Source organism: Euprymna scolopes, chromosome 14 (assembly GCF_053919585.1).
Source record: "Euprymna scolopes isolate OS-2025 chromosome 14, ASM5391958v1, whole genome shotgun sequence".
NCBI lineage: Eukaryota > Metazoa > Mollusca > Cephalopoda > Sepiida > Sepiolidae > Euprymna > Euprymna scolopes.
In genome coordinates, this window is record NC_136495.1 from 61,059,867 (window position 1) to 61,085,856 (window position 25,990).

Sequence of the window (25,990 nt, forward strand, 5' to 3'; positions counted from 1 at the left end):
GAGCAGCGGCTTGGTTCCCACCAGTTTTGGCAAATAGCAAACAGAATCCTGAACAGAAGCGTGTGCTCCATCCCAACTATTATCAATGGATCTGAGGTAATCTCGTCAGCATCAGACAAAGCCAAACTCTTTGTCAAGAACTTTGCAGCTAATTCTACCCTTTGCGACCAAGACCGCCAACCCCCAATATTTCCTCTTGTATCAGAAAACACGCTATGTGATATACGTATATCTGTACGTGATGTTGCCAAGCTAATCAAAAACCTTGATTCCAGTAAAGCAACTGGCCCTGATGGTATTCCAATTATAGTACTCAAAAAACTTCAACCTGAACTAGCGCCCATACTTACAAAACTGTTTAAACGTTGTCTTAAGGAGAATAGTTTCCCATCTCCCTGGAAAATCTCATCAGTATGCCCTGTATTTAAGAATTCAGGTGATCGCTCATCCCCCTCTCAGTACAGGCCAATAAGTCTCCTGTGCGTCATGAGTAAGTTGCTAGAATCTGTATTAAATACAGAAGTAATCAAACATCTCAACAAAAATAACCTTCTTAGTGACACTCAATATGGTTTCCGTTCTGCTAGATCTACAGCAGATGTCCTTACAGTTATATCGCATAGGATTAGCAAATCTCTCGACGGTGGCAATCTTTCTAGGGCAATTGCTCTTGACATATCTAAAGCCTTTGATAGGGTATGGCATAAAGGTTTACTTCATAAGATCGCTAGCTATGGTATAGCTGGAAAAGTCTTCTCAATTATTAAATCATTTCTTTCTGATAGATTCATAAGAGTAGTAGTTGAGGGGCAAAAATCAGAAGCTCACAATATTAATGCCGGTGTCCCTCAGGGATCCATCCTGGGCCCAACTCTTTTCCTGATCTACATTAATGATCTTCCAAATCATATCCTTACATCATTTGTAGACATTTATGCTGACGACACTACCATTTATGGTACCACATCTAAGACAGTAAACGAGCAAGTTCTCTCCAATTCTCTCTCCTCTGATCTTGAGCACGTAGTACAATGGGGAAAGGAGTGGCTGGTTACTTTTAATGCATCTAAAACCAAGCTTCTCTCTTTACATCATCAACATTCTAATCCAAATTTGTCATCAATTGAAATGAATGGCTCTCGTCTTCAGGAGGCCTCAAGTTTTGACAAGCTTCTGGGCTTGACCATTACTCCTGATCTTAAATGGAACACGTATATCAAATCTGTTGCCAAGGCCGCTGGAAAAATGGTGGGATCTTTCTATCGATCCAGTAGATATCTCACTGCTGATGCTATTCTCTATCTATATAAGAGCCAGGTACGTCCAAGGATGGAATACTGTTGCCACATCTGGGCAGGAGCTGCTAGAAAGAACTTGTCCTGCCTTGATAGAGTTCAAAATAGACTTCGTAGCCTCGTAGGAGATGTCCTTTTCTCCTCCTTGCAACCTCTATCTCACAGAAGAGATGTTGCGAGTTTGTCTCTGATGTATCGTTATTTTCATGGAAAGTGTTCAACTGAGCTTCAATCTATGGTCCCCCCTCGCCAAACTTTCACAAGAAACACTCGTCTAGCTGTAAACACTATCAATAATTTCCCCCACTCTTTATCTGTGCCTAAACCTAAACGTAGATTCCATGAACAAAGCTTCTTTCTTAGAACTGCACGCCTGTGGAATTGTCTTCCGTTTTCCTGCTTTCCGGCTGACTACAATATGGTTTTGTTCAAGTCTAAAGTAAATAAGTTCTTGATGAGCCGTTCCATATAAGTTATTAAATTTACCAAATTTTCATTACTAATGATTACTATATTGACCAACTTCTACTGTACACTCTTTAACCCTTATCCTTGAGTGGCCTCTGGGCCTTGATAATGTGGTGATGCCTTTGTAAAAAAAAAAAAAAAAAAAAAAAAATGGCTGAACGGGGAGTCGTATGTGTAAGGAAATCAACAACACAGCTAGAAATAAGGAGACCGGACACGTGAATGAAGAAAATAAACAAAGTTCGAAGTCAAAATGAAATAATATAAAAAATAACATTAAGGTATTAAAAAGTGTCTTTAAGAAGGGGATAAATAATTTTTCTTATCGGAGATGGCTTTTTTTTTTACACGGTGGTACCACTTATCAAGGCCCGGAAGCCACTCAGGGATAAGGGTTATTGAAAGTACAGTACGTTAGTGTGGAGATTTGATGAAGTGTTCACTTAAGGGGGCGGTTCATTAGGAATTTGTAAACGTTGGACTTGAATACATCCAAGTTGTAGTCAGGTGGGAAGCAGGCAGACGGAACAGAGTTTCACAGGCGTGCAGTTCTAAGAAAGAAGCTTTGTTCATGGAATCCACGTTTTGATTTAGGCACAGATAAAGAGTGGGGGAAATTTTTCACAGTGGATTCAGCTAGACGGGTGTTTTTCGTGAAAGATTGGCGAGGCTTAAAACGGCGAAGGATAATAGAAGATAAAAAACCGAGCCATGTGCGGCTAGAAAAGCAGCTAAAATAGGGGACACAACTCTATAAGAAAAAATGTCCGGCCAAGGGAGATAACTGTTTAAGGGATAAAACTAAGGGACATAATACTTATAGAAGAGGTTAACGTTTTCTTCTTTCTTAAACGCTCTTCCATTTACCATCTTAACAAAAACGTAACGCAAGTTTTCTTTCAAACCTCATTCGATCACCTCAAATGTATGCGAATCTGTAAGACATTCTTACTGTCTTACTATTTACTATCTTACTTCTTACTAAGATCGTTACCAACAAAATAAATAGAAAAGAAATGATTGCTATCGTATTTCAAATTTTCTCAAGAGCTCAAATACCGTCTACGCAAACGCAGGATCTCTCCAAAAACCTTTTCCATAATTCTACCATTTTAAAATTTCTCAAAGTAAAAAATTTGATAGCCAAGGAGGGCGATTCCGGTTTTCCCTGGAACTTCTTTCCAAAAATCGCAGATTTGTAGGACTCTCTTCCTGCTGACTGTTTCCCTCCTAGCTTGGTCTTTTAAAGACTTTTAAAAACTAAGGTGAATAGGCATCTCCTCCTTTTTCGATAATCATCTTTCGTTCTTGTTGGCCTCGTACATTAAGTTGCTTCACGCGTTGTCTTGAGCGATTTCTATAAAACTAAACAAAATCGAAAAGATAACATAATATGCTATTTTGAATATAACGACCCAAAGAGAATGATACATTTAATTTAAGCGTGGTAAGCTGACAGTGAGAGAGAGCTCAAACATTGATTCTCTGCGGTTTTTCCTACTCTGTGTAGAAATCAACCCACACACAAAACGGCCACTTAAGAAAGGAATTAACTAATTGCTAGAATAACAATGTTACAAGCCAATCAATATGCTATTACAAGAGAAACGTCTTATGGTTTTTAGGCCACTTTTTCTCACGTATTTCTTATTGATCTGGTGAAAATCACGCGTGGTTCCATGTGAAGTCCAGATATATTAGTCGTTTTAATGCAATAATAGACTTTTATTTGCGCTTACAAAGCAAATATAAAAAGCTAGAAAGATAATACAAAATAAACGAAAAAACAAGATACAAATTATTTGTATTATTCGAATTACTATTCTCATCTTGGATGTTATTGTCAAAACTTTTCTGTTAATGTAATCTGCGACCTTCTTCGGGTGCTATTTCTCGAATAAAGAGATATTTGTGTCTAACTTTAGATCCGTGGTACAACGGATAAAGTGCTAATTAACAATAAGTTCTAACAGTTCTTCAGAGGTTGAAGATTCAATCTTCAGTACAAACGGTACTAAAATACAGGTTAGCCCACTTAAAAGTAGTTCAGAAAATGTAGTAGAGAGGATGAACATTCTTTTATTTTTTAAATTACGTGTAGTGTTATAAAAGATGCTGGAAGTGCTCCCCGTTGACAGCTATGCATTTCTGGGCACTTTTGACAACGTTTGCAGACACTGCCTATAGATCTCTGGTGATTCGCCTGATAGCGGTAGTAATGCCCCCCTTTAGTTGGTCTAGACTGTGAGGATTATTTGCATAAAGTTTTTGTTTTAAAGTCCCCCAAAGATAAAAATCACATGATGACAAATCCGAGGAACGTGGCGGCCTTTGCTTATTGTTCTCTCTTCCGTAAACATGGCATGAACTCGTGTCAGTAATCTGTGATACGTGTAGCATGTAACGCCATCTTGTCGGAAAAAAAATTGCATTTTGTCTTGTGGTGTCAGTTGGTCGGTAAGAGAAAGATTAGAGAGATCGGACTTTTTGAAGTGGACCACCGTATATATATATATATATATATATATATATATATATATATATATATATATATATATATGCATATATATTTATATATATATATATATATATATATATATATATATATATATATATATATATATATATATATATATGAAAGAAAGCACCATTAGCTGAATTCGAAACTAACACATTACTATCTCCTGGTGTAGTCAGGTGGGAAGCAGGCAGACGGAACAGAGTTTCACAGGCGTGCAGTTCTAAGAAAGAAGCTTTGTTCATGGAATCCACGTTTTGATTTAGGCACAGATAAAGAGTGGGGGAAATTTTTCACAGTGGATTCAGCTAGACGGGTGTTTTTCGTGAAAGATTGGCGAGGCTTAAAACGGCGAAGGATAATAGAAGATAAAAAACCGAGCCATGTGCGGCTAGAAAAGCAGCTAAAATAGGGGACACAACTCTATAAGAAAAAATGTCCGGCCAAGGGAGATAACTGTTTAAGGGATAAAACTAAGGGACATAATACTTATAGAAGAGGTTAACGTTTTCTTCTTTCTTAAACGCTCTTCCATTTACCATCTTAACAAAAACGTAACGGAAGTTTTCTTTCAAACCTCATTCGATCACCTCAAATGTATGCGAATCTGTAAGACATTCTTACTGTCTTACTATTTACTATCTTACTTCTTACTAAGATCGTTACCAACAAAATAAATAGAAAAGAAATGATTGCTATCGTATTTCAAATTTTCTCAAGAGCTCAAATACCGTCTACGCAAACGCAGGATCTCTCCAAAAACCTTTTCCATAATTCTACCATTTTAAAATTTCTCAAAGTAAAAAATTTGATAGCCAAGGAGGGCGATTCCGGTTTTCCCTGGAACTTCTTTCCAAAAATCGCAGATTTGTAGGACTCTCTTCCTGCTGACTGTTTTCCTCCTAACTTGGTCTTTTAAAGACTTTTAAAAACTAAGGTGAATAGGCATCTCCTCCTTTTTCGATAATCATCTTTCGTTCTTGTTGGCCTCGTACATTAAGTTGCTTCACGCGTTGTCTTGAGCGATTTCTATAAAACTAAACAAAATCGAAAAGATAACATAATATGCTATTTTGAATATAACGACCCAAAGAGAATGATACATTTAATTTAAGCGTGGTAAGCTGACAGTGAGAGAGAGAGCTCAAACATTGATTCTCTGCGGTTTTTCCTACTCTGTGTAGAAATCAACCCACACACAAAACGGCCACTTAAGAAAGGAATTAACTAATTGCTAGAATAACAATGTTACAAGCCAATCAATATGCTATTACAAGAGAAACGTCTTATGGTTTTTAGGCCACTTTTTCTCTTACATCAAACATTACTATATATAGCCGTTAAGAGAAAGATTAGAGAGACCGGCCTATTTTTACTCTGTATAATTAATAATTGCTTTAGACTTGCTTTAGACTTCTTCCTGATTATGGATAGCGAAATGAGAACAATCTATGCTTTCATATTAAAGGCTTGGTTTGAAATTCCGTACATACTCCTAGGTTCAGCACAAATATTTTTGGGTTTGACATAAATTTTCCTGGGTTCGACATAAATATTCCTGAGTGTGACACAAATATTTCTGGGTTCGACAAGACGAAGCTAAAGGAAGTCGGAGGTTAAACCGGTTGAAACATTGCGTGGATAAGATGAAAATAATAGTCCGAATAATCTAAGTAGTATAAATGACCAATCTTTATCGAAATATTTCCGAATCTAATGACTAAGATTTATTTTCACACAGTTTTCACTTTAGCAGCTTTTGATCATTTACACTGTACTGTTCTTTTATCTTAATTGTGTCTATATTCACAATTGTATTCTCGGATCTTCCTCTGCTGTGACCCGTCGAAGTCGACAACGTTTCTGGAATTTTGAACTGAACTGCCTACATGTTCCAGTGGGATATACTACTCTTGTTTCCTTGAATTATACGTATACGAAAACCATGTTTATTTGTAAGTGTGTCCCTTCATTATTTTCAGGTAATTAAATATAGAAACGTAAAATAGGCCATGAATGATCCTTGATGCCCGTAGATAGTCGTAGCAATGATAACAGGCCGAGGTTCTACACTTCCTCAGTACAAGGAGAGAAAAAAATTCAAATGCAAAGAAGACAGTTCTCGACTTACATCAGACTTTTGTTCGTAAGTCTTTGCTGTGATAAAATATATAATAATGTTTAGAGAAAAGTTAATAAAAATAAATGAAGCTTGAAAAGTATGAATAATGGTAGCGATTGTTAATAAATGATTGTCGTACTGACATCGAAAATCACTTTATGTTCTTTGTATGCCGATCTGCTATTCGGTTATTTGTTAATCAAGAATGCAAAAAGAAAATCTTCGCAGTAGCCAATCACCCGCAGACACATAAAAAGAAAGAAAATTCAGGAGTGAAGGGAGCTTTCCGTATTTAGGTAGAACTATAGGGTAGTTAACTGACACTACTACTACTACTACTACTACTACTACTACTACTACTACTACTACTACTACTACTACTACTAATAATAATAATAATAATAATAATAAATAATGGTGGTGTTAGGGTTAGTGTTAGTAACTATGAGTTAGGGTTAGTAAGGGTTAGGGTTAATAGGTATATTACATAATGGAATTAAATAACTTAGTAGATCACATATTGGATTAGAAACCATTCAGTAGATCATGAATTGGAAGAGCATTGACTTTATGGTGTAGTTGAGTCTAAAAGTGAAAATTCTTCTAACTTGTCATTTTTGATACAAAAATTTTCAAGAAGTTCTCTGTGCATATTATCTCCTAATGACCCGATATTATCTGTAAGATGAAATAACCCCCCCCCCAAAAAAAACATTACTATATAAAGTTTACGAGTAAAAAAATAAAAAATAAAAGTAAGGTATGCAATGAAATTACCCCCGCCCAAACAAAAGACGATAAACACCATCCTATACGAGGAAAAACTAAGATGAGGAAAGTCCTAGAAAAGCGCGTTTCTGTCTTGACATTAACTTTTTCCGAAATGGATTACTTCACAAGTGAAAACAGCTGATAACCATCAACATATACGAGGGGCATGCAATTAGTAATGCCCCTGATCCACTTCCAGTTGTCTGATCTAGCTGAAATTTTGCATGTGCAATGATTTATAGCTCAACGGATTATGGGGCAAATTACAGATCTAAACTAATTGTGGTTTCTGTTTTACAGGTGTTTGAACTGAATCAGGTGTGAAATGGAGCCTGTTGAATGTCGAGGAGTGATCTGGTTTTTGTATTTGAAAGGACGCACACCACATGAGACTTTTGATGAAATGAAAGAAACTTATGGTGATAATGCCCCATTATATGACCTTGTAAAACGCTGGCATCGTGAATTCAAACATGGCCGGAAGTGTGTGGAAACAGCTCTCAGACCTAGTCGCCCCCCCTTCTGTCATTGATGAGGCATCTTTCCGTCAAGTTGAGGCTGCCATTTTGGAAGATTGGCGCATTACTATTCGCCAAATAGCCCAAGATGTCAAGATTAGTACAGGGTCTGTGGAAATTATCATTCATGACCATTTGCATATGCATAAGGTGTCTGCCAGATGGATTCCCAGGTTGCTCACACCATTCCAGAAGCGAGAACGCGTCGAGTGCTCGAGGATGAATTTGGAGATGTGCCAAGAAGACTGATTACACAGTATGAAACCTGGGTCCATCACTATGATCCAAAGCCCACTCGATGCAGTGGAAGAACATGGACTCACCACCTCCAAAGAAGGCAAGGGTGCAGCCCTCCACTGGCAAGGCCATGCTCGCAGTCTTCTGGGACCAAGAAATTATGGGAAGCTATCAAAATCAAGAGGCGGAGCAAGATCAGCAAAGGTATCCTCTTCCTGCAGGACAACACTCCGGTCCACAACTCGCATGTCGCCAGATTAGAAGCACAGGCGTGTGGTTATGAAAACACCCCATCCTCCTTACTCTCCTGACCTTGCACCCTCTGACTTTCACCTCTTCCCAGCCATGAAGTTGTTTTTGAAAGGAAAGCGTTTACCAGATGACGCAGCCTTGATTTCTGAAGTCACGTCGTGGTTGGAGGACCAACTTGGGGTGTTCTACAAAAACGGTCTCCAAAGCTGCATCAAACGATTGGAGAAATGCATAACTCTGGGTGGTTCCTATGTAGAGAAAGGCTAATAAGTGTGCTAAGTTTCGTTGCTAGGTGCATTACTTATTGCACGTCCCCGGTACAAGCATATAAGGTAAGCTGTTTCTTTCAAAACCCCATATCTTCTGTTTTCGCTTGTTTTATGGCGAGTTTCTGCTACTGTTCTGGTAGTAATTTTTATCCCCTATTCTTTCTTTACTGTCAACAAACACAAGAAAGAGGAAGATAGTTTCACCTCTAACTCATTCACTCGCATCAGATGAATTTGAAGTTTATCAAGATGTCAGATCAAATGCAAACATTGATCGTAGTCCTTGGATTGGTATCCATTTTGAAATTTGAGGTACTATAAAGACTCATTCTAACCATGGTGTAGAAATCTTCTGTTACAGGAATGATTCATGTGTGTAGATTGTATTTATATAAAATGGGTAATCAGTTGGCTTCGTGATAAAGGAAGGATTGGAGCTAGTAATTCACTCCCATTTATCCGTTCTTCTGTTCGTACTTTTCTCAATAACCACGCGTTGGATTAAAAATATTTTTGCACAAACATTAGTCATGGTAAAAGTAATTTTTTGCTAAAATGGATTTTTCGACATCGTTAGGGGAATGTGTCAAACCGAATAAAATATATAAACAACGTAAAATGAACTAAACGAATGTCTATTTTTCAATAAACATGCATCACAAATTGACCTCAATGACTGATTAAGCATATTCGCATATTCAACGTTTGCTTAGAAAATTCTAATCGTCAATAAAATAAGGGAAAACCACTTGGATTTATTATAAAGTTTGTTTAGTTATTGTTTTGATTGGTTAATTAATTCTATTCTCTGAGATTTATACATATAGAGACGTATGTGTGTATGCGTGTGTGATACACGCATTTGCTTGTGTAATTGCATTAGTCACTTTATCACATTGGCGTATCGGAGATTAAAAGAAATAATAACTATGTGCAAGGCTTCTAGCTTGTCAATTGAAAATTAAAAAAATTTAGATGGACTAAAATAATCATGTGTTTTCTTCATATTAAAAAAATGCTATAAATTGTCAAATGTCAAATGTTAAACCCATACAAGTGTCATGTCATGTAATTAAAGAAAACAATCATAAAACTGTTCGATTGTTTAAACTTAAAGAAAATGTTCTTTGCAAAGCAAATCAAAACCTAAAAACAGTAAATGACAGCTAAAATATTATGCTTTGGATTCTGAGCACGGTTGCACTCAGAATGGTCACAGTACTTTATACAGTCATTTTCTCAGAGTAGAGATGTGACTAGTCTTTTTCTTCTCTATCATTATGTACATGGAAAGTTTTCGGCTGAGCTTCAATTTATGTTTTCTTCCGGTAAATCATTAACAACCGAAACCCATCTCTTACTACAACTGCAAAGATCTTACATTCTCACCTATGCACATAAAACTTTTCATGAACAGAATTTCTTACCTGATTTAAGGAATATGAAAAAATCTGGATGGCAATATAATTCGCTAGTTAAGCCATAATTACAGATTGATAGAGCAAATTGAGAGAGACATTAAAAGATACACCGAAAGCCTCCTGCTTAAGGATATTACCAGCTTCAACCACGAACACCCGTTCAGTAAATTGATTTATTAGATTATTACTCGGGTACTGGAACCAAGACTATCCAGCTACTTCAAGCATATCACTTTCGTGCGACATATCATAATCAAAAGCCTTCCATTTCATCTGTGAAGCACATTAGCAAGGGACGGCTTTCGCGTAGACTAAAACTTGGTCGTTTTCAAATCTAATGTCAACAAATACTTCTCGGGCCGTCTTTTAATTATTCAAATTCTGCCTTTCCGACCTATCATTACTAATATTGATCATCAGCTGATAATCCCATTAATTCTTATCATCGCGTAGTTTTAGTCTTAGTAAGTCGTCACTCATTAGTATAAAATTATATTTAGCTAAAATTGTTCAAGCGTTTATTTATAAATTGCTTTGCTACCCTCGACAAGCGAAGGTTCTGTTTTCCGCTGAGTTTATCTTTACATCATCAACGCGCTGATCCGCATCTGGCATCAATTGAAATTGATGGCTCTCGTGGTAGGGGAGGCTCCATGTTTTGATAAGCTTCTGGGATGGACCTTTACTCCTGACCTGAAATGAAACACGTACATCAAGTCTGTTGCCAAGGTCGCTGGAAAAATGGTAGCATCCTTCTACCGCTCCTGAAGATATCTCACTGCTGATGCAATTCTCTGTCTATATAAAAGCCAAGTACGTCCAAGGATGGAGTACTGCTGCTACATCTGGGCAAGAGCTGCTAAAAACAGCCTATCGTGCCTTGACAGAGTACAAAATAGACTTCGTGGCTTAGTGAGGATGTCCTTTTCTCTTCCCTGCAACCTCTCTCCCACAGAAGAGACGTTGCGAGCCTGTCTTTGTTTTAGCGTTACTTCCATGGCAATTGCTCGTCTGAGCTCCAATCTCTGATCCCCCATCACCAATCTTTCACGATAAACACCCGTCTAGCTTAAACCACTGTAAAAAATTTCCCCACTCTTTAACTGTGCCAAACCAAAACGTAGATTCCATGACCCGCCCCCTTAAGTAAGATACTTTATAAAATCTCTAATACTAACGATTACTACGATACTATCCCATTGATCACTGTACACGCAATAACCCTTATCCCCGAGTGGCTTCCAGGCCTTGATAAGTGGGGACTTCCATGTAAAAAAAAAAATGTACAGCCTAGTGTCTACATCGTGGATGAATCGTCACCAAACGTTGTTAAAATATCAGTCATGATTTAATTTTGGGATATATAAGTTAATGGTTGAGATCGACATCACGGAAGAAGTTGAAGTAAGACTTTTGGTAATAATTTCGGTTCTGATCATCGCGCCTTGACTTCTTACGATACTTGACATTTTCCCCTGATTTTTAGAAGTTCAGTTAAGGTCTAAATTTTGACGGACTTTCAACTTCGGATTTTGATTTATGGATCTGATGTTCTTTGATAATAATAACCATAATGCAAAAATTCACCTGGATCAGATGAATAATTCTTTGTATTATTAAGATTTCCATGGCATAACTTCGAGAATATTTCAACCAATATGGATAAATAAGACCCAGATAAAATTCGATCCATCCTTACGTTGTCAGATTGACGCATGCAATCTCGTGACTGCCTTATGTTCTTGATTAAAATTTGCTTCAGAATAAATTAAAAATGTGGATATTTTTTTTCAAATGAAGTGAAAATAACCAAATCAAAACGTGAACATTCGATAAAAAAAAATACTTCCATTTGAAATAGCGAATTTAGATAAAAAGAAACAACCGTTTTTAAACTTAAACTATTTTATAAAACAACAATAAAAAATTATGAGAATTATGCACTTGAAATGTGACCACAAATTTAAAAAAAGTCAGTTTATGATGCCGTAAAACTAAAATTGCGCGATCTTCTAATGGGTTAGGGTTAGGGTTAGTGAGTGTGTATTTATGCTGTAGATCTATTCCAATTCATTGCTCTTGAAACATCCACTCGGATTGTTGCACTCGGAGTTGCACTCGGAGTATTGCACTCGGATTGTTGCACTCGGATTATTGCACTCGGAATTTCCAGACATATGTTTATTTGAAACTATTTGGTTCCTTCCATCCTTCACAAAGAAAATCATTATCATTACTGTCGATGTCCACTTGGTCATTTAAAGCTATTTCCAATCCACAATTGAACTAAAATCTCGGGTTAGTTAATCCATATTACTTTATTTTGATTTCTGCTTACTAAATGCTCCTCCCATTTACAATCTCAACAAAAACGTAACGCATGTTTTTTATCAAACCTCTATATCACATCATACATCATTACGTATGTGAAACACTAATACATTCTTTATATAAGAAATAAATAAATCAGAAAAGAGAAAAAAAGGCCTGCAAGGATGGAGTACTGCTGACATATCTGGGTAGGAGCTGCTAAAAACAGCCTATCCTGCCTTGACAGAGTACAGAATAGACTTCGATATCTAGTGGGGGGTGCCCTTTTCTCTTTCCTACAACCTCTCTCCCATAGAAGGGACGTTGCGAGTCTGTCGTTGTTTTATCGTTATTTCCACGGAAAGTGCTCGTCTGAGCTCCAATCTCTGGTCCCCCCTCTCCAATCTTTCACGAAAAACACCCGTCTAGCTGAAACCACTGTCAGTAATTTTCCTCACACTTTATCTGCGCTTAAATCAAAACCTAGATTTCATGAACAAAGCTTCTTTCTTAGAAGTGCACGCTTGTGGAACTCTTCCGTTTGCCTGTTTCCCACCTGACTACAACTTGGATGTCTTCAAGTCCAACATAAATAAGTTCCTGATAAACCATTAATAACTATTACTACGATACTGTCCCTTATCCCCGAGTGGCCTCCGGGCCTTGATAAGTGGTGACTTTCATGTAAAAAAAAAAACAACACAATCCCCATTCTAATATACAAAAATACGATGTTATTTGAACTTAAACATGACGGGCCACATGATTTATACTTCCGCTTTCTCTGTTCACATCTGGTTCAAACCGTTTAAACTCAGTAGAAAAGAACTTGCTACAATATGCAGCAATTGAAATAAAAATAAAAGAGAGCATAAAAACTGACAATGTCAGCGTATTTCAATCTATTTAAGACATGATTAAATAAGTCTCCACGTGGATGACATAATTAATAAAAATAAATATAATTTAGATAAAGTACTAACCTTCAAATCAACGTTTAAAAATGTGAGCGCAATCAGTTTATTATTAAATCATAAATTGCAGTTATTGAAGTGAAGCTATTATTGTATTGTGTAAAGCATTGGTTAATATCTTCATATATATATATATATATATATATATATATATATATATATTTTATTTGTAGGTATATATGTTGTGAAGAAAATTTGTTTTGTAGGCATATATATTGTAAAACATTGTTTTGTAGGCATATATATTGTAAAACATTGTTTTGTAGGCATATATGCTGTAACGAAAATTTGTTCTGTAAGCATATATCTTGTAAAACACTGTTTTGTAGACTTATAAGTTGTACAGAAAATTTGTTTTTTTAGGCATATATGTTTAAAGAAAATTTGTTTTGTAGGCATATATGTTGTAAAAATTTTGTAGGCATATATGTTGTAAAAATGTTGTAGGCATATATGTTGTAAACAATTTTTGTAGGCATATATGTTGTACAGAAAGAATGTTGGAAAATCGGCAAGCAAAACGAAAAAGAATTAAGCAAGAGTTAAAAAGAAACGGAAAAGAATAAATAAATTAAAAAGCAATAGAAAAAGAATTGAACAAAAAGAAAAGGAATTATAAAAAGAATTGAAAATAAAATTGAAATAGAATTAAGTAATAATTAAAAAAGGACGAATAAAAAGATTTGAAAAAAAATAAAAAAAACAATCAAAAAGAACTTAAAAAATTGCAAAATAATTGAAAAAGAAAAAAAAGGAAACAGAGTTCAAAAAAATTGAAAAAGAATTAAAATTACAAAAGAATAAAAAATTGGAAAAGAATAAATAAAAAGTTATAAAAACAATAAAAAAAATATAAAAATAAGTGAAAAAGAATTGAAAAAGATTTTTTAAAAATCTTAAAAATTAATAAAATAAGTTAAAAAATGAAAATGAATTAAAAAACAAAAACAAAATTTAAAAAAGAATTAAAAATTTTTTAAAAAGTTAGAAAAAAAGAAATTTAAAAAGAATTGAAAAAGAATTCAAATTAAATTGAAAAAGAATTGATAAAATATTGAAAGGGAATTAAAAAAAAATTGTAAAAGAATTGAAAAAGAAATGAAAAAAAAACAGAATTGAAAAAGAATAAAAAGAATTAGAAGCGGAATTGATTAAGAATTGAAAAAGAATTGAAAAAAAGAATTGAAAAAATAATTGTAAATATTAAAATAAAATAGAAAAAAGAATAAAAAAAGAATTAAAACAGAAGTTAAAAAATTGAAAAAGAATTAAAACAGAATTTAAAAAATTGAAAATAATCAAAAAAGAATTTTTCGAAAAATGAAAAGAATTAAAAAGAATTTTTAAAAAAGTGCTGTAAAAGAATTGAAAAATGAACTGGAAAAAAGAATTGAAAAAGTTTTAAAAAAGGATTGAAAACAAACAAAAATGAATTGGAAAAAATTGTAAAAAGAATTGAAAAAGAAATGAAAATGAATTGAAAAAGAATTGAAAAAGAAATTAAAAAGAATTGTAAAAAGAATTGAGAAAATTGAAATAAGAATTGAATAGAAATGTGAAAAAGTAGAAAAAGAAATAAAAAAGAATTAAAAAAGAATAAAAGAAAATCAAAATAATTAAAAAGTTTAAAAAAGAATTAAAACCAAACAAAAGAAAAAGAATGACAAAAATTGAAAAGAAAATTGAAAAAACAATGAAAAAGAATTAAAAGAAAAAAATTAAAAAAAGAAATGAAAATTTTTTTAAAAAGAATTCAAACAATTGAAAAAGAAATAAAAACGAATTTGTAAAAATATTGAAAAAGATTTGAAAAAAAAATTCAAACAGAATTGAAAAATAAGAACAGAATTGGAAAAGAAATGAAAAAGAAATGAAAAAAAGTGAAAAAGAATTAAATAAAGAAGTTTTTAAACATTGAATAAGAATTGAAAAAGAATCGAAACCGAATTAAAAAAAAATAAAAAAAAGAATTAGAAAGCATAAAAAAGAATTGAAAAGGAATTGAAAAAGAGTTAAAAAGGAATTGAAAAAAAAATCAAAAAGAATTAAAATTGAATTGAAAGAAAATTGAAAAAGAATTGAAATAGAAATAAAAAAGAATTAAAAAATTGAAAAAGAATTAAAAAGTAATTGAAAACAAATTGAAACAGAATGAAAAAAGAATTAAAAAATGAAAATGAATTGAAAAAAATTGGAAAATTATTAAAACAGAATTTCAAAAAGGATTGAAAACGAATTTAAAAAACTGAAAAGAATTAAAAAATGATTAAGAAGAACCCTAAAAAGCATCACAAATAATTGAAACAGAATTGAAAAGAATAGAAAAAATAGAAAAAGAATTTAAAAGAAATTGAGAAAGAATTAAAAAAAGCATTGTAAAAGAATTGGAAAAGTGTTGTAGAAGAGTTTAAGCAGAATTGAAAAAGTATTCAAAAAGAATTGAAAAAGAAATAAAAAGGATTTAAAAAGAAATGAAAAAGAATTCCAAAAAGAATTACAAAAATTGGAAAAAGAATTAAAAAAGAAATGAAAAAGAATTGGAAAAGAATTGAAAAAGAAATGAAAAATATTTGAAAACGAATTGAAAAAAGAATTGAGAAAGAGTTTAAAAAGAATTAAAAAAGGATTGAAAGGAAATTAAAAAAGAATTAAAAAAGAAATGAAAAAGAATTGAAAAAGAATTGAAAAAAAATAAAAAAGAATTAAAAAGAATTAAAAAAGAATTAAAAAAGAATTAAAAACAATTAAAAAGAATTCAAAAAGAATTTTTTTAAATTTAAAAAAGAATTGAAAAATATTGAAATAGAATTTTAGAAAGAATTGAAAAAGAATGAAAAATAATTAAAAAGAATTGAAAAAAAATTGAACACAAGATTTTTCTGTGTGTTTTGTAAATGCAATAAAATTATTGCGAGATTGTAGTTGAAACTGAATTCACAGTCAATCATCAAAACGAAGCAAAATCTTTTGTTTGCGTCTGTAAAAACGATCAACAGAATCCAGTAGGTTCGAATACATGCGGGTGTAAACCAAAAGTTAAAAATAGCGAATTGTCTTCATCGAGAGTATACGTAAAGCAAAAAGAATGATATGTTATCGCATTTCAAAATTTCTCAAGGGCTAAAATACCATCTGCGCAAATCCAGAATCTCTCCAAAAACTTCCATAACTCTACCATTTTAAATTTTCTGAAAGTCAAAAATTTGATAGCTAAAGAGGACGATTTCGATTTGCCCTGTAGCTTCTTTCCAAGAATCACAGGCTTGTAGGACTCTTTTCCTGTCTTTTGTTTTCTTCCTAGTTGTAACCTTGATCTTTTGAAGACTAAGGTTAATGGGCGTCTCCACTCTTTTTGATGTTCTTTAAAAGAGCGCACAAAAGCGAGGGATACTCCCACGGAGGAAGCTATAAAGGATTGCTTACAAGTGTATTGAATGACCTCTATGAAAAATGTTCCATCTTGTATTTCACCAGCGGAATTTTTGTTTGTAATAAATATAAAGACTAGTTTCGACAAACTGTTACCAAAACATCAGAAACCGAACCAAAGATAAATGCCAGGAAATGACATTTGCAAACCGCAAAGGTTCTTTTACGAATGTTTAAGAATAAGAAGTTATTGCAGAATATCAGGGTTTATAGATAGAAGAATTGGGAATATATGTGGTGTAAGGACCAAATGTATCCACAAGAGATACTTAAACCAAATCAGCACAAGATATTCCGAGAGTGTAAACGACAAAACTACGGAAAGATTAATAGACGTTGTGTGTGGTTTCGTAATCGAGTCACATCCCACAAGTAATTTGTCAGATGTGAACATCGAAAAGAAAAAGAGAAAAGAAGTCAACCCAAAGAGAATAAGATACTGATTTCTTAAGCTTCAAAAGAGTTGTTATGAGTAAGATAGGCTAACCATTTCAAGAATAAATGGAATTACAACAATATTTATTTTGATAATTATCGACCTGCAAGGCCACAACAATGATTGAGGCTTGTGACTTGTCGGCTTTGGTATGTAAACTTTAAAAATTAAATGTTATTGGCCCCTACTTTCCTATGGGTTGACGACTTAATTACTGAAAGGATAGGTGTTTTCTTTCGTATGACAAATCTTTCTGAAGTTGAAAATATATGTCACGATCCGGAATCCACACTGAACGGTTTGTGGATCCGAAGCTTTCAGTCTTATCGAATGGCCCCACAGTGTTAGTTAAATGTAATACAGCATATATATTAAAGACAAAAAATATCTTTGCTATTTTTGTATGCAACTATTTGCTCTAGTTTGCATTTTCACAGGCTTTCGGACACAGCAAAACGAAGAATGAAGTTATTGGATTAGGATAACGATTTTTTGTACATACGAATAGAGGAAATACCGACAAGCTACTTACTCAAGTTACATAGAATTCCACAAAAGTGACTGCCTAGGCAATGATAAGTTCGCAAGAAGACAAGATAGAATCGTTGGCAGTATAGACAGAAAGAAAATGGAAACGAGACAAGAATGAATGGCTGACAGAAAAGAACAAACGGAAATTGGAAAAAGATAAAAAGAATGGCTATCAGTAGTGTGAAAGAACACTGCAAAGAAACAGAGAAGAATGACTATATGGAACGAACAAAAGAAACTGTAAGGAATAATGACTTGCCATCAAACAATGAATGGACACTGGTCTTCTAAATTAGATAAGTATCTGCCTTTTGTAGTTTAGATTGTAAAAAGAAACACATTTTTTTTTCAATAATTTTGATGTGTTAAAAGTGCAGTTATTTACACAGTTACTACTGGACTACATTATCGACCCCAATTATATATATATATATATATATATATATATATATATATATATATATATATATATATATTGACAGCTTGCTGCATTCGATTGTTATGTATTTGTTTTTTTTACCAACAGACTTATATTTGCTGCTTTTATGTTGTAAATATTGCCATTTATGTAGTTTGCTCTAATCGCATTATTTTCTACAACTGTCAATAGTGATTTCGTTTCTCTTTTCAAATGCCCTTTTCGTAGTCATATTCATGTTTCTAGTGTGTAACTGTGAGCTTTCACACAGGCCATCATCTGAGAATTCTCTTGAAAACACCTTGTGGTTTTCCCTGGAGTCTGAGTGACAACCAGTCTCCCCATAGTCCCAATACGCCCACATTTTCGACAACCTTTGCAAATTAATTTGTGTTATTGCAACAGTCGTCTGTCATTGATTTCTCATTAGTAGTGAGCCCATTGGTCTTCACGGGGATATGGGTGGCAATAAACCTCGCCAAGGCCCCAGTCCCCCATCGCATTCATTCAGGTCCGGTTAATGCTTTGTCTCCTCGGTCTTTCCATCTTCCTTCACCCTCCTTTTTTAATTGGTACGGCATCAGTTTATGGCGACGAAGAAAAAAATGAGGTGGGGAGTGAGGACTTACTTACAATTATGTAATTATACAATTTCAGTTTTCATGATCCCAAGAGTTTTTTTTTGTGTTTTACCTCAGTAGTATTTTCTGTATGCCCGGTTTGTGTCCGCGGATCATGTGTATTAATCTCTGCACTCAAGAGTATTTGAGTCGTTTTTATTACTGTCATCTGTTGTATCTTCCCAGCCATCCATCTGATTCCAAGCCCGCCTAGTTTTTTGGTATTGCCCCCCTCCTCTTCCTCTCTCCTCCTCCGCCCCTCCTCCAACTCCTACTTCTTCTTATTTTTCTTCTTATCAATATTTGCATTCACTAAGTGATCTCACATCAGTGACAACAACTGGTGGTGTTCCTTGTAGTCTGGGCGAGAATAAGTCTCCCAGATTTCTAGTACTCTCCAGCTCTTTTGATAAAATGAAAATGTGTTTGTGTTATCACTACAGCCGCTTGTCATTGGCTTATCGCTGGCAACGACCATTGATCTTCACTGGAATTTGAGTTCAAATAAACCTCCATAAGGTCCCAATCCTCTTCGCACTTCTCTAGTGGTCTAGTTAGTGCTTTATCTTCTCGGTCTTTCAATCCTCCTAAACCTCTCATGACTATTTGATGTGGCGCCGATCTATGCAGACTGCCATTATTTTTTGGGGAAGGGGCGTTGTTAACGTACACATTTGCGGTTTCAGTTTTCTTGGTGCCATGTGGTGTTTTTCTATCTTTTTCTTTTACTTCTGTAACTGTTTCCCTATAGCCGCTTAGCGTTTGTAGTTCCGTGGGTTTCCGTATCAGATTTCATCTGTTTTCATTATTACTATCCTTTGTACTTTCCCAGATTTCCTCCCCTGATTCCAGTTTCTCACATTTTTTTTTTCAAAGTTTTTCGGGATTGTTTCTAGTGCTCCTACGATTATTGGTGTTATTTTGACTTTCTTCATCTTCCATATCCCTTTCAGCTCTTTGGGCAGTTTCGTGTATTTACTCCACTTCTCTCTCTACTTGATGCTTACCTTGTAATATGCTGGAACGGTGAAATTTTATTCGTTTGCACCTCCTTGTTCCGTAGGGTTTTATGATTTCCATTTTCAAGTAATACTTACTTGTACTTGAAACGACATTCACCCTGGAGGAGTTGAGTCGGCTTCATGAAGATGCACATCTCGTATCGCTGCGGCCCAAGCCCGGCGATCGGAGGCAAGATTTGTTTTTTTTACCAACAGACTTATATTTGCTGCTTTTATGTTGTAAATATTGCCATTTATGTAGTTTGCTCTAATCGCATTATTTTCTACAACTGTCAATAGTGATTTCGTTTCTCTTTTCAAATGCCCTTTTCGTAGTCATATTCATGTTTCTAGTGTGTAACTGTGAGCTTTCACACAGGCCATCATCTGAGAATTCTCTTGAAAACACCTTGTGGTTTTCCCTGGAGTCTGAGTGACAACCAGTCTCCCCATAGTCCCAATACGCCCACATTTTCGACAACCTTTGCAAATTAATTTGTGTTATTGCAACAGTCGTCTGTCATTGATTTCTCATTAGTAGTGAGCCCATTGGTCTTCACGGGGATATGGGTGGCAATAAACCTCGCCAAGGCCCCAGTCCCCCATCGCATTCATTCAGGTCCGGTTAATGCTTTGTCTCCTCGGTCTTTCCATCTTCCTTCACCCTCCTTTTTTAATTGGTACGGCATCAGTTTATGGCGACGAAGAAAAAAATGAGGTGGGGAGTGAGGACTTACTTACAATTATGTAATTATACAATTTCAGTTTTCATGATCCCAAGAGTTTTTTTTTGTGTTTTACCTCAGTAGTATTTTCTGTATGCCCGGTTTGTGTCCGCGGATCATGTGTATTAATCTCTGCACTCAAGAGTATTTGAGTCGTTTTTATTACTGTCATCTGTTGTATCTTCCCAGCCATCCATCTGATTCCAAGCCCGCCTAGTTTTTTGGTATTGCCCCCCTCCTCTTCCTCTCTCCTCCTCCGCCCCTCCTCCAACTCCTACTTCTTCTTATTTTTCTTCTTATCAATATTTGCATTCACTAAGTGATCTCACATCAGTGACAACAACTGGTGGTGTTCCTTGTAGTCTGGGCGAGAATAAGTCTCCCAGATTTCTAGTACTCTCCAGCTCTTTTGATAAAATGAAAATGTGTTTGTGTTATCACTACAGCCGCTTGTCATTGGCTTATCGCTGGCAACGACCATTGATCTTCACTGGAATTTGAGTTCAAATAAACCTCCATAAGGTCCCAATCCTCTTCGCACTTCTCTAGTGGTCTAGTTAGTGCTTTATCTTCTCGGTCTTTCAATCCTCCTAAACCTCTCATGACTATTTGATGTGGCGCCGATCTATGCAGACTGCCATTATTTTTTGGGGAAGGGGCGTTGTTAACGTACACATTTGCGGTTTCAGTTTTCTTGGTGCCATGTGGTGTTTTTCTATCTTTTTCTTTTACTTCTGTAACTGTTTCCCTATAGCCGCTTAGCGTTTGTAGTTCCGTGGGTTTCCGTATCAGATTTCATCTGTTTTCATTATTACTATCCTTTGTACTTTCCCAGATTTCCTCCCCTGATTCCAGTTTCTCACATTTTTTTTTTCAAAGTTTTTCGGGATTGTTTCTAGTGCTCCTACGATTATTGGTGTTATTTTGACTTTCTTCATCTTCCATATCCCTTTCAGCTCTTCAGGCTATAGATGAGCGGGCCCGAAATAAGTTCAGCGTCGGTTTTGATAGTCCCGAGCCACGTTCTTAGCTGGCCACCGACACGTTTTTTCCAGCCGGGTAGAGGACGTGTGGAGATAGCCTCGTGGATAAAGACCCCTGCATCACGGCGAGAGGCATGGCCGAACCATCGAAGGCCCGCAGTAGGTCAGTAATTGCCTGGAGATTGCAGCGACGCCGGACTTCTTTGTTGGCGACGAAATCCAAGGGACGGACATGGAGAATGCGGCGGAGATTGTAGTGGTCGAAAACTTCTACGCGTCGCAGATCCGCTTTCCGTATGGGCCAGGTCTCACATCCATACAAAAGTATTGAGCGGACGAGGGCCTGGTAGATTCGTATTTTTGTCCTCAGACGTATTTCAGGCCGTGACCATAATCGCCTTTGGAGTCGACAAAAGGCAGCTCGTGCGGCATTAATGCGCGTTTCAATCTCATTCATGCCTTGACCGGTACCAATGAACGTGCAGCCCAGGTATTTGAAGCTATCTGTCTCCTCGAGGGTTTCCCCGTTGAGAGTGACGGAGGATCTTTCTGCTTGGGGGATGCCAGCCGATAGAATCTTCGTCTTGCTGGCGTTGATTCTCATGCCGATGGCAGCTGCCTTCTCCTGGATTCGGTTCAGCACCATCTCCCCGAGAACCGCAATATCGTCCGCGTAGTTCAAATCGGTGAGATGAAAGTTACGCCCCACCACGACGCCAGGATACCCAGGCAGCGCCTGCTCCATGATCCAATCAATAGCGTAATTGAAAAGGGTGGGCGAGAGCGCGCATCCCTGGCGGACACCACTGCTGACGTTGAAGAAAGAGGAGTCCTGGCCATAACAGCGGACACGCGTGCGAGTCCGATGGTAGTAGGCCTTGATCAAGTTGAGTAGCTTCGGGGAGATACAATCTGCTTCCATCACTCTCCACAGGGTACCGCGGTCGACCGAGTCAAAAGCGGCAGCGAAGTCGATAAAGCATACGATTGTACGCTGTTGGTAGCACCAGCGCTGTTCCAAGGCTCGCCTCAGCGTGAATATTTGGTCGACGCATCTGCGGCCAGGTCGGAATCCGCATTGGTTAGGACGAGTCCTTCTGTCCCTTTCATATTGAAACCGTCTCAGAATGAGGATAGTGAAGACTTTGGCAGCGACATCTATAAGGCTGATGCCTCTGTAGTTACTACATGTCCGTTTGTCACCCTTCTTCAAAAAGGGAAGAAGAATGGCGTCACTCCAATCTTGGGGAATCTCCCCACTATTCCAAATCTCAGAAATCAGCTGGTGTAGGCGAGGGGTTAATTCATCGATTCCGGTCTTGTAGACCTCAGCCGGGATACCGTCCTCGCCTGGAGCTTTGTTATTCTTCAACTTGGCAATGACGGCTCTGATTTCTTCATGGCTGGGGGTATCCGACGAGTAATCGTAGAGATCTGCAGCAGTGGGGGTGTTTTGACCTGGTATTGTAGGTGGAGGCTGGTGGTTCAGGAATTCACGGAAGTGCTCGTGCCACCGATCCAATCGTGCGTTTAGCTCAGTAATGATTTCACCTCCACTGTTGTGGATGGATTCGCTCACGGATGACCTCGTCTGTGTGCTGGACTTCAATAGTTGATATAACTTGCGGGAGTCCCCTACCGAGGCCGCATGTTCCATGTCAGTTGCGATATTGTGCCAGTAAACATTGCGGTCGTTGCGGGCAGAATGCGTTGTTTCTCGGCGAAGGCGACGATAGTTGGCATCTCCGTTGAGTCTGGCACGTTTAGCCTCCTCACCCAATTTCACCGTTCGACTTGAGATCCAGTCCTTTTGACGACACTTTGTGAAACCCACGGTGTTGGCCGCTGCTTCAGTGACGTCCTTTTTGAGTGCTTTCCATATATCTTCCACCGATTCTTCTGGTTGTAAACCATTGAATCGGTTGCGTAGGTCCAGTCGAAACTGAGTCGCAGTGTCGTCCACTTTCAGCTTTGTGATATCAAGACGTTTTTGATGGGAAACGTGTTTGTTGGCCTTTAGTCGCATTGTGAGCTTGGCTCTAACAAAGACATGATCCGATCCATGGGTATTTCCTGTTTCAGCACCTCTGTAAGCGCGGCAGTCACGCATATTGCTTACCCAGCGTTTGCGTATCAAAATGTAGTCTATCTGGTTCGCCGTGACACGTCACCAGATGATGATTTGGATGCTGAAACTTCGTATTGGAGACAATGAGGTGATTGTTCATCGCGAAGTTAATGATATGATTTTCAAGTAATGCTACCGGTTTGTGCCTGTATCACTTGTCTTAGTGTTTAAGATTCAGTTATTTGCAAAGTTCCGAGTGTACTACCTTTCTCACCTGATCGTGTCTATTATTATATTCGTTGTGGGTCAGTTCGTTGCATTCACTTATTATGTGGTTTATTGTTTTATCTCTTTGTTTACAGAGTCTGCATTTGCTGTTTTTTCGTGTCTTGTCGATCTTAGCTTTGATATAGTAGGTTCAAATCACGTTATCGTATATTATTATTATTATTATTATTATTATTATTATTATTATTATTATTATTATTATTTACTAAAATGTTTCGCACAAACCATCATCAGTGATTGCTCACTTACATTAACTGGAATGAAACAAATATCACACAAAAATATGGCTGACATTAAATAACGAAAGAAAAATTGGAAGGCGACAGGAAAGAAAATTGCAATTAGAAATAGTATCCGATGAGCAAAACGTCAATTGAATTAGAAATAATTAAATTCTCTTTTACTAATTGGTCTGCAAACGCAGACATTGCCTACAAAAACAAATGATATTTGAAACTTTACAACTGATCACCGTCTCGGCGAGATTCCCCGATGAAATAGAATCTGCTCACTTGTAGACGGTTAAAGAGATATTGTTAAATAGGATGGAAATTGGAACCAGGGCATCATAGAAAATAGACACTTTTGCGATTATGTACCCATGCGAAGGCTTAAAAACCAAATGCATAGACACGCTTACGTAGAAAACTGCATTACTTCTACTTTCTATACGAGTTAGTCTTTAAAAAAACCATCGAGGTCGCTGAGCTGATATCAATTAGCACCTCCAAAACGGAGGGGGGGCAGGTAAGTACTTTTTGACGAACCGTCTTTTTAAAAATCTACCAAAAATCAGGTAATTATTCAATCAATACGAAATTTTCAGCAATTATTAAGAGAAGAATGAACTTTATAACAGTGTACTTATTTTTCATAAACGATATTAATGTATATATATATATATATATATATATATATATTTTGCTTACAAACACCCCTTGTTTTGAGGGGGTTCCAAATATGCTTAAAATGATCATCTGAAACTGAACAAAACATATTGTCTTGTTGTAAGGGACAGTATTATAGATTCAAAAAAAACTTGTTTGCATACCTTATTTTGACGTCTGAATATCAGAAATTCGATTGTGTTTTATTATTCCGCTTTGGAGTTTTGAAGTGTGAAATTCAGTGAATATATTAAGTAAAATAATTAATTTAAGTGAAGCAAAACAACAAATTTTTTTAAAAAATATTTATACGAATAAAGCCATTTTAAAATCTTTGATAAATAAATTAACAATTTTTTTTAGCGAGCCAAATAATGCATGACCATTATTAAAAAAAGGAATGTTTTGAAGAATCGAAGCAAAAATAATCGATAAATATTGTGCCCTTTGTGTTAAAAATATCATGTTTTTCGATCACGTTTGAAAACGTTTGTCGCCTTTCGACTACAGTGGACCAAACGCGCTGAAATAATATTTTTTATTCTGCTTTAAATCCCCCCCCATTTTGGGGAGCCTGACTCCCACACACATACACATTAAAAACAAACTCATACAAATGGTCATCCATCTGGTACTGGCCAGCCTCAGCGTTAATAATACATTGAAATTTTCGTCTCTGAAAAATAAGTTTTTTTTTGGTCTGTTTGGTCTTCGGTAGTTTGCTTTTTATCAAGTACAAATGTAAACATTGTCTCAAATTGATGCGAAGTAACTGGTTGCCTGTATGAATAAGTAGAATTATTTGAAATCCAAGTACTTATATTATAATATTTTTGCATATTCTCATAGAAAATCACCCTAAATCTTAATTAGACAAGAAATAAACAAATTAATTCTTTCAAAAACTCTTTTTTCTTTTCTTTTTTTTTTTTTAACTATTTATATACGTTTTTTGTGCAAGACAAAAAATGTCAATTGTTAACTTCTGGGGAAATTTTAACATTCAAAATTTAATTAAAAATAGTAGAAAAAGGTTTACATTATTCTGCTTTCTATATAATAAAATTCAGGGGTTTATCTTTCTGGAAAAAAAGTTACTCAGAAATAATGGATTTTAATAAATGTAATTTCGTTTTAAAAAACAACAACTTGATTGTTTTTTCGGTCATTTTTGGTGGTGTCTAATATTAATCAAAGGATAAGTCTCACATATGGCTATATGTCAGTCTGTCTGTCTGTCTGTCTCCATATTTTAAAACTCTATCTCATTTGGAACTAAAAATCGTAGATCGGCGCTAGGGGCCTCAAATGGTTGGATTTTTTACGGACTGTTCTTTTATGAGTGTTTAGTCGGTTATAATTATTTTTAAGGGGTCAAAAATCGGTCAAAATTGAGAAAAAAAATCATTAAATATTTTGCGCATTCGTCTTAGTTTATTTTTAATTTTT

General features: G+C 35.8%; 1 protein-coding gene across 1 annotated transcript in view; it reads right to left on the reverse strand.

Annotated features, from left to right (window-relative positions):
* Positions 1-23,408, reverse strand: part of LOC145292743 (uncharacterized) — a 37,659-nt gene extending 14,251 nt beyond the window's left edge. Inside the window, exon 1 of the mRNA XM_080138779.1 lies at positions 22,113-23,408. Coding sequence (XP_079994905.1) covers positions 22,113-23,408 — 1,296 coding nt within the window. The remainder of the gene's footprint in view (positions 1-22,112) is intronic.
* Positions 23,409-25,990: the final 2,582 nt, after the last annotated feature.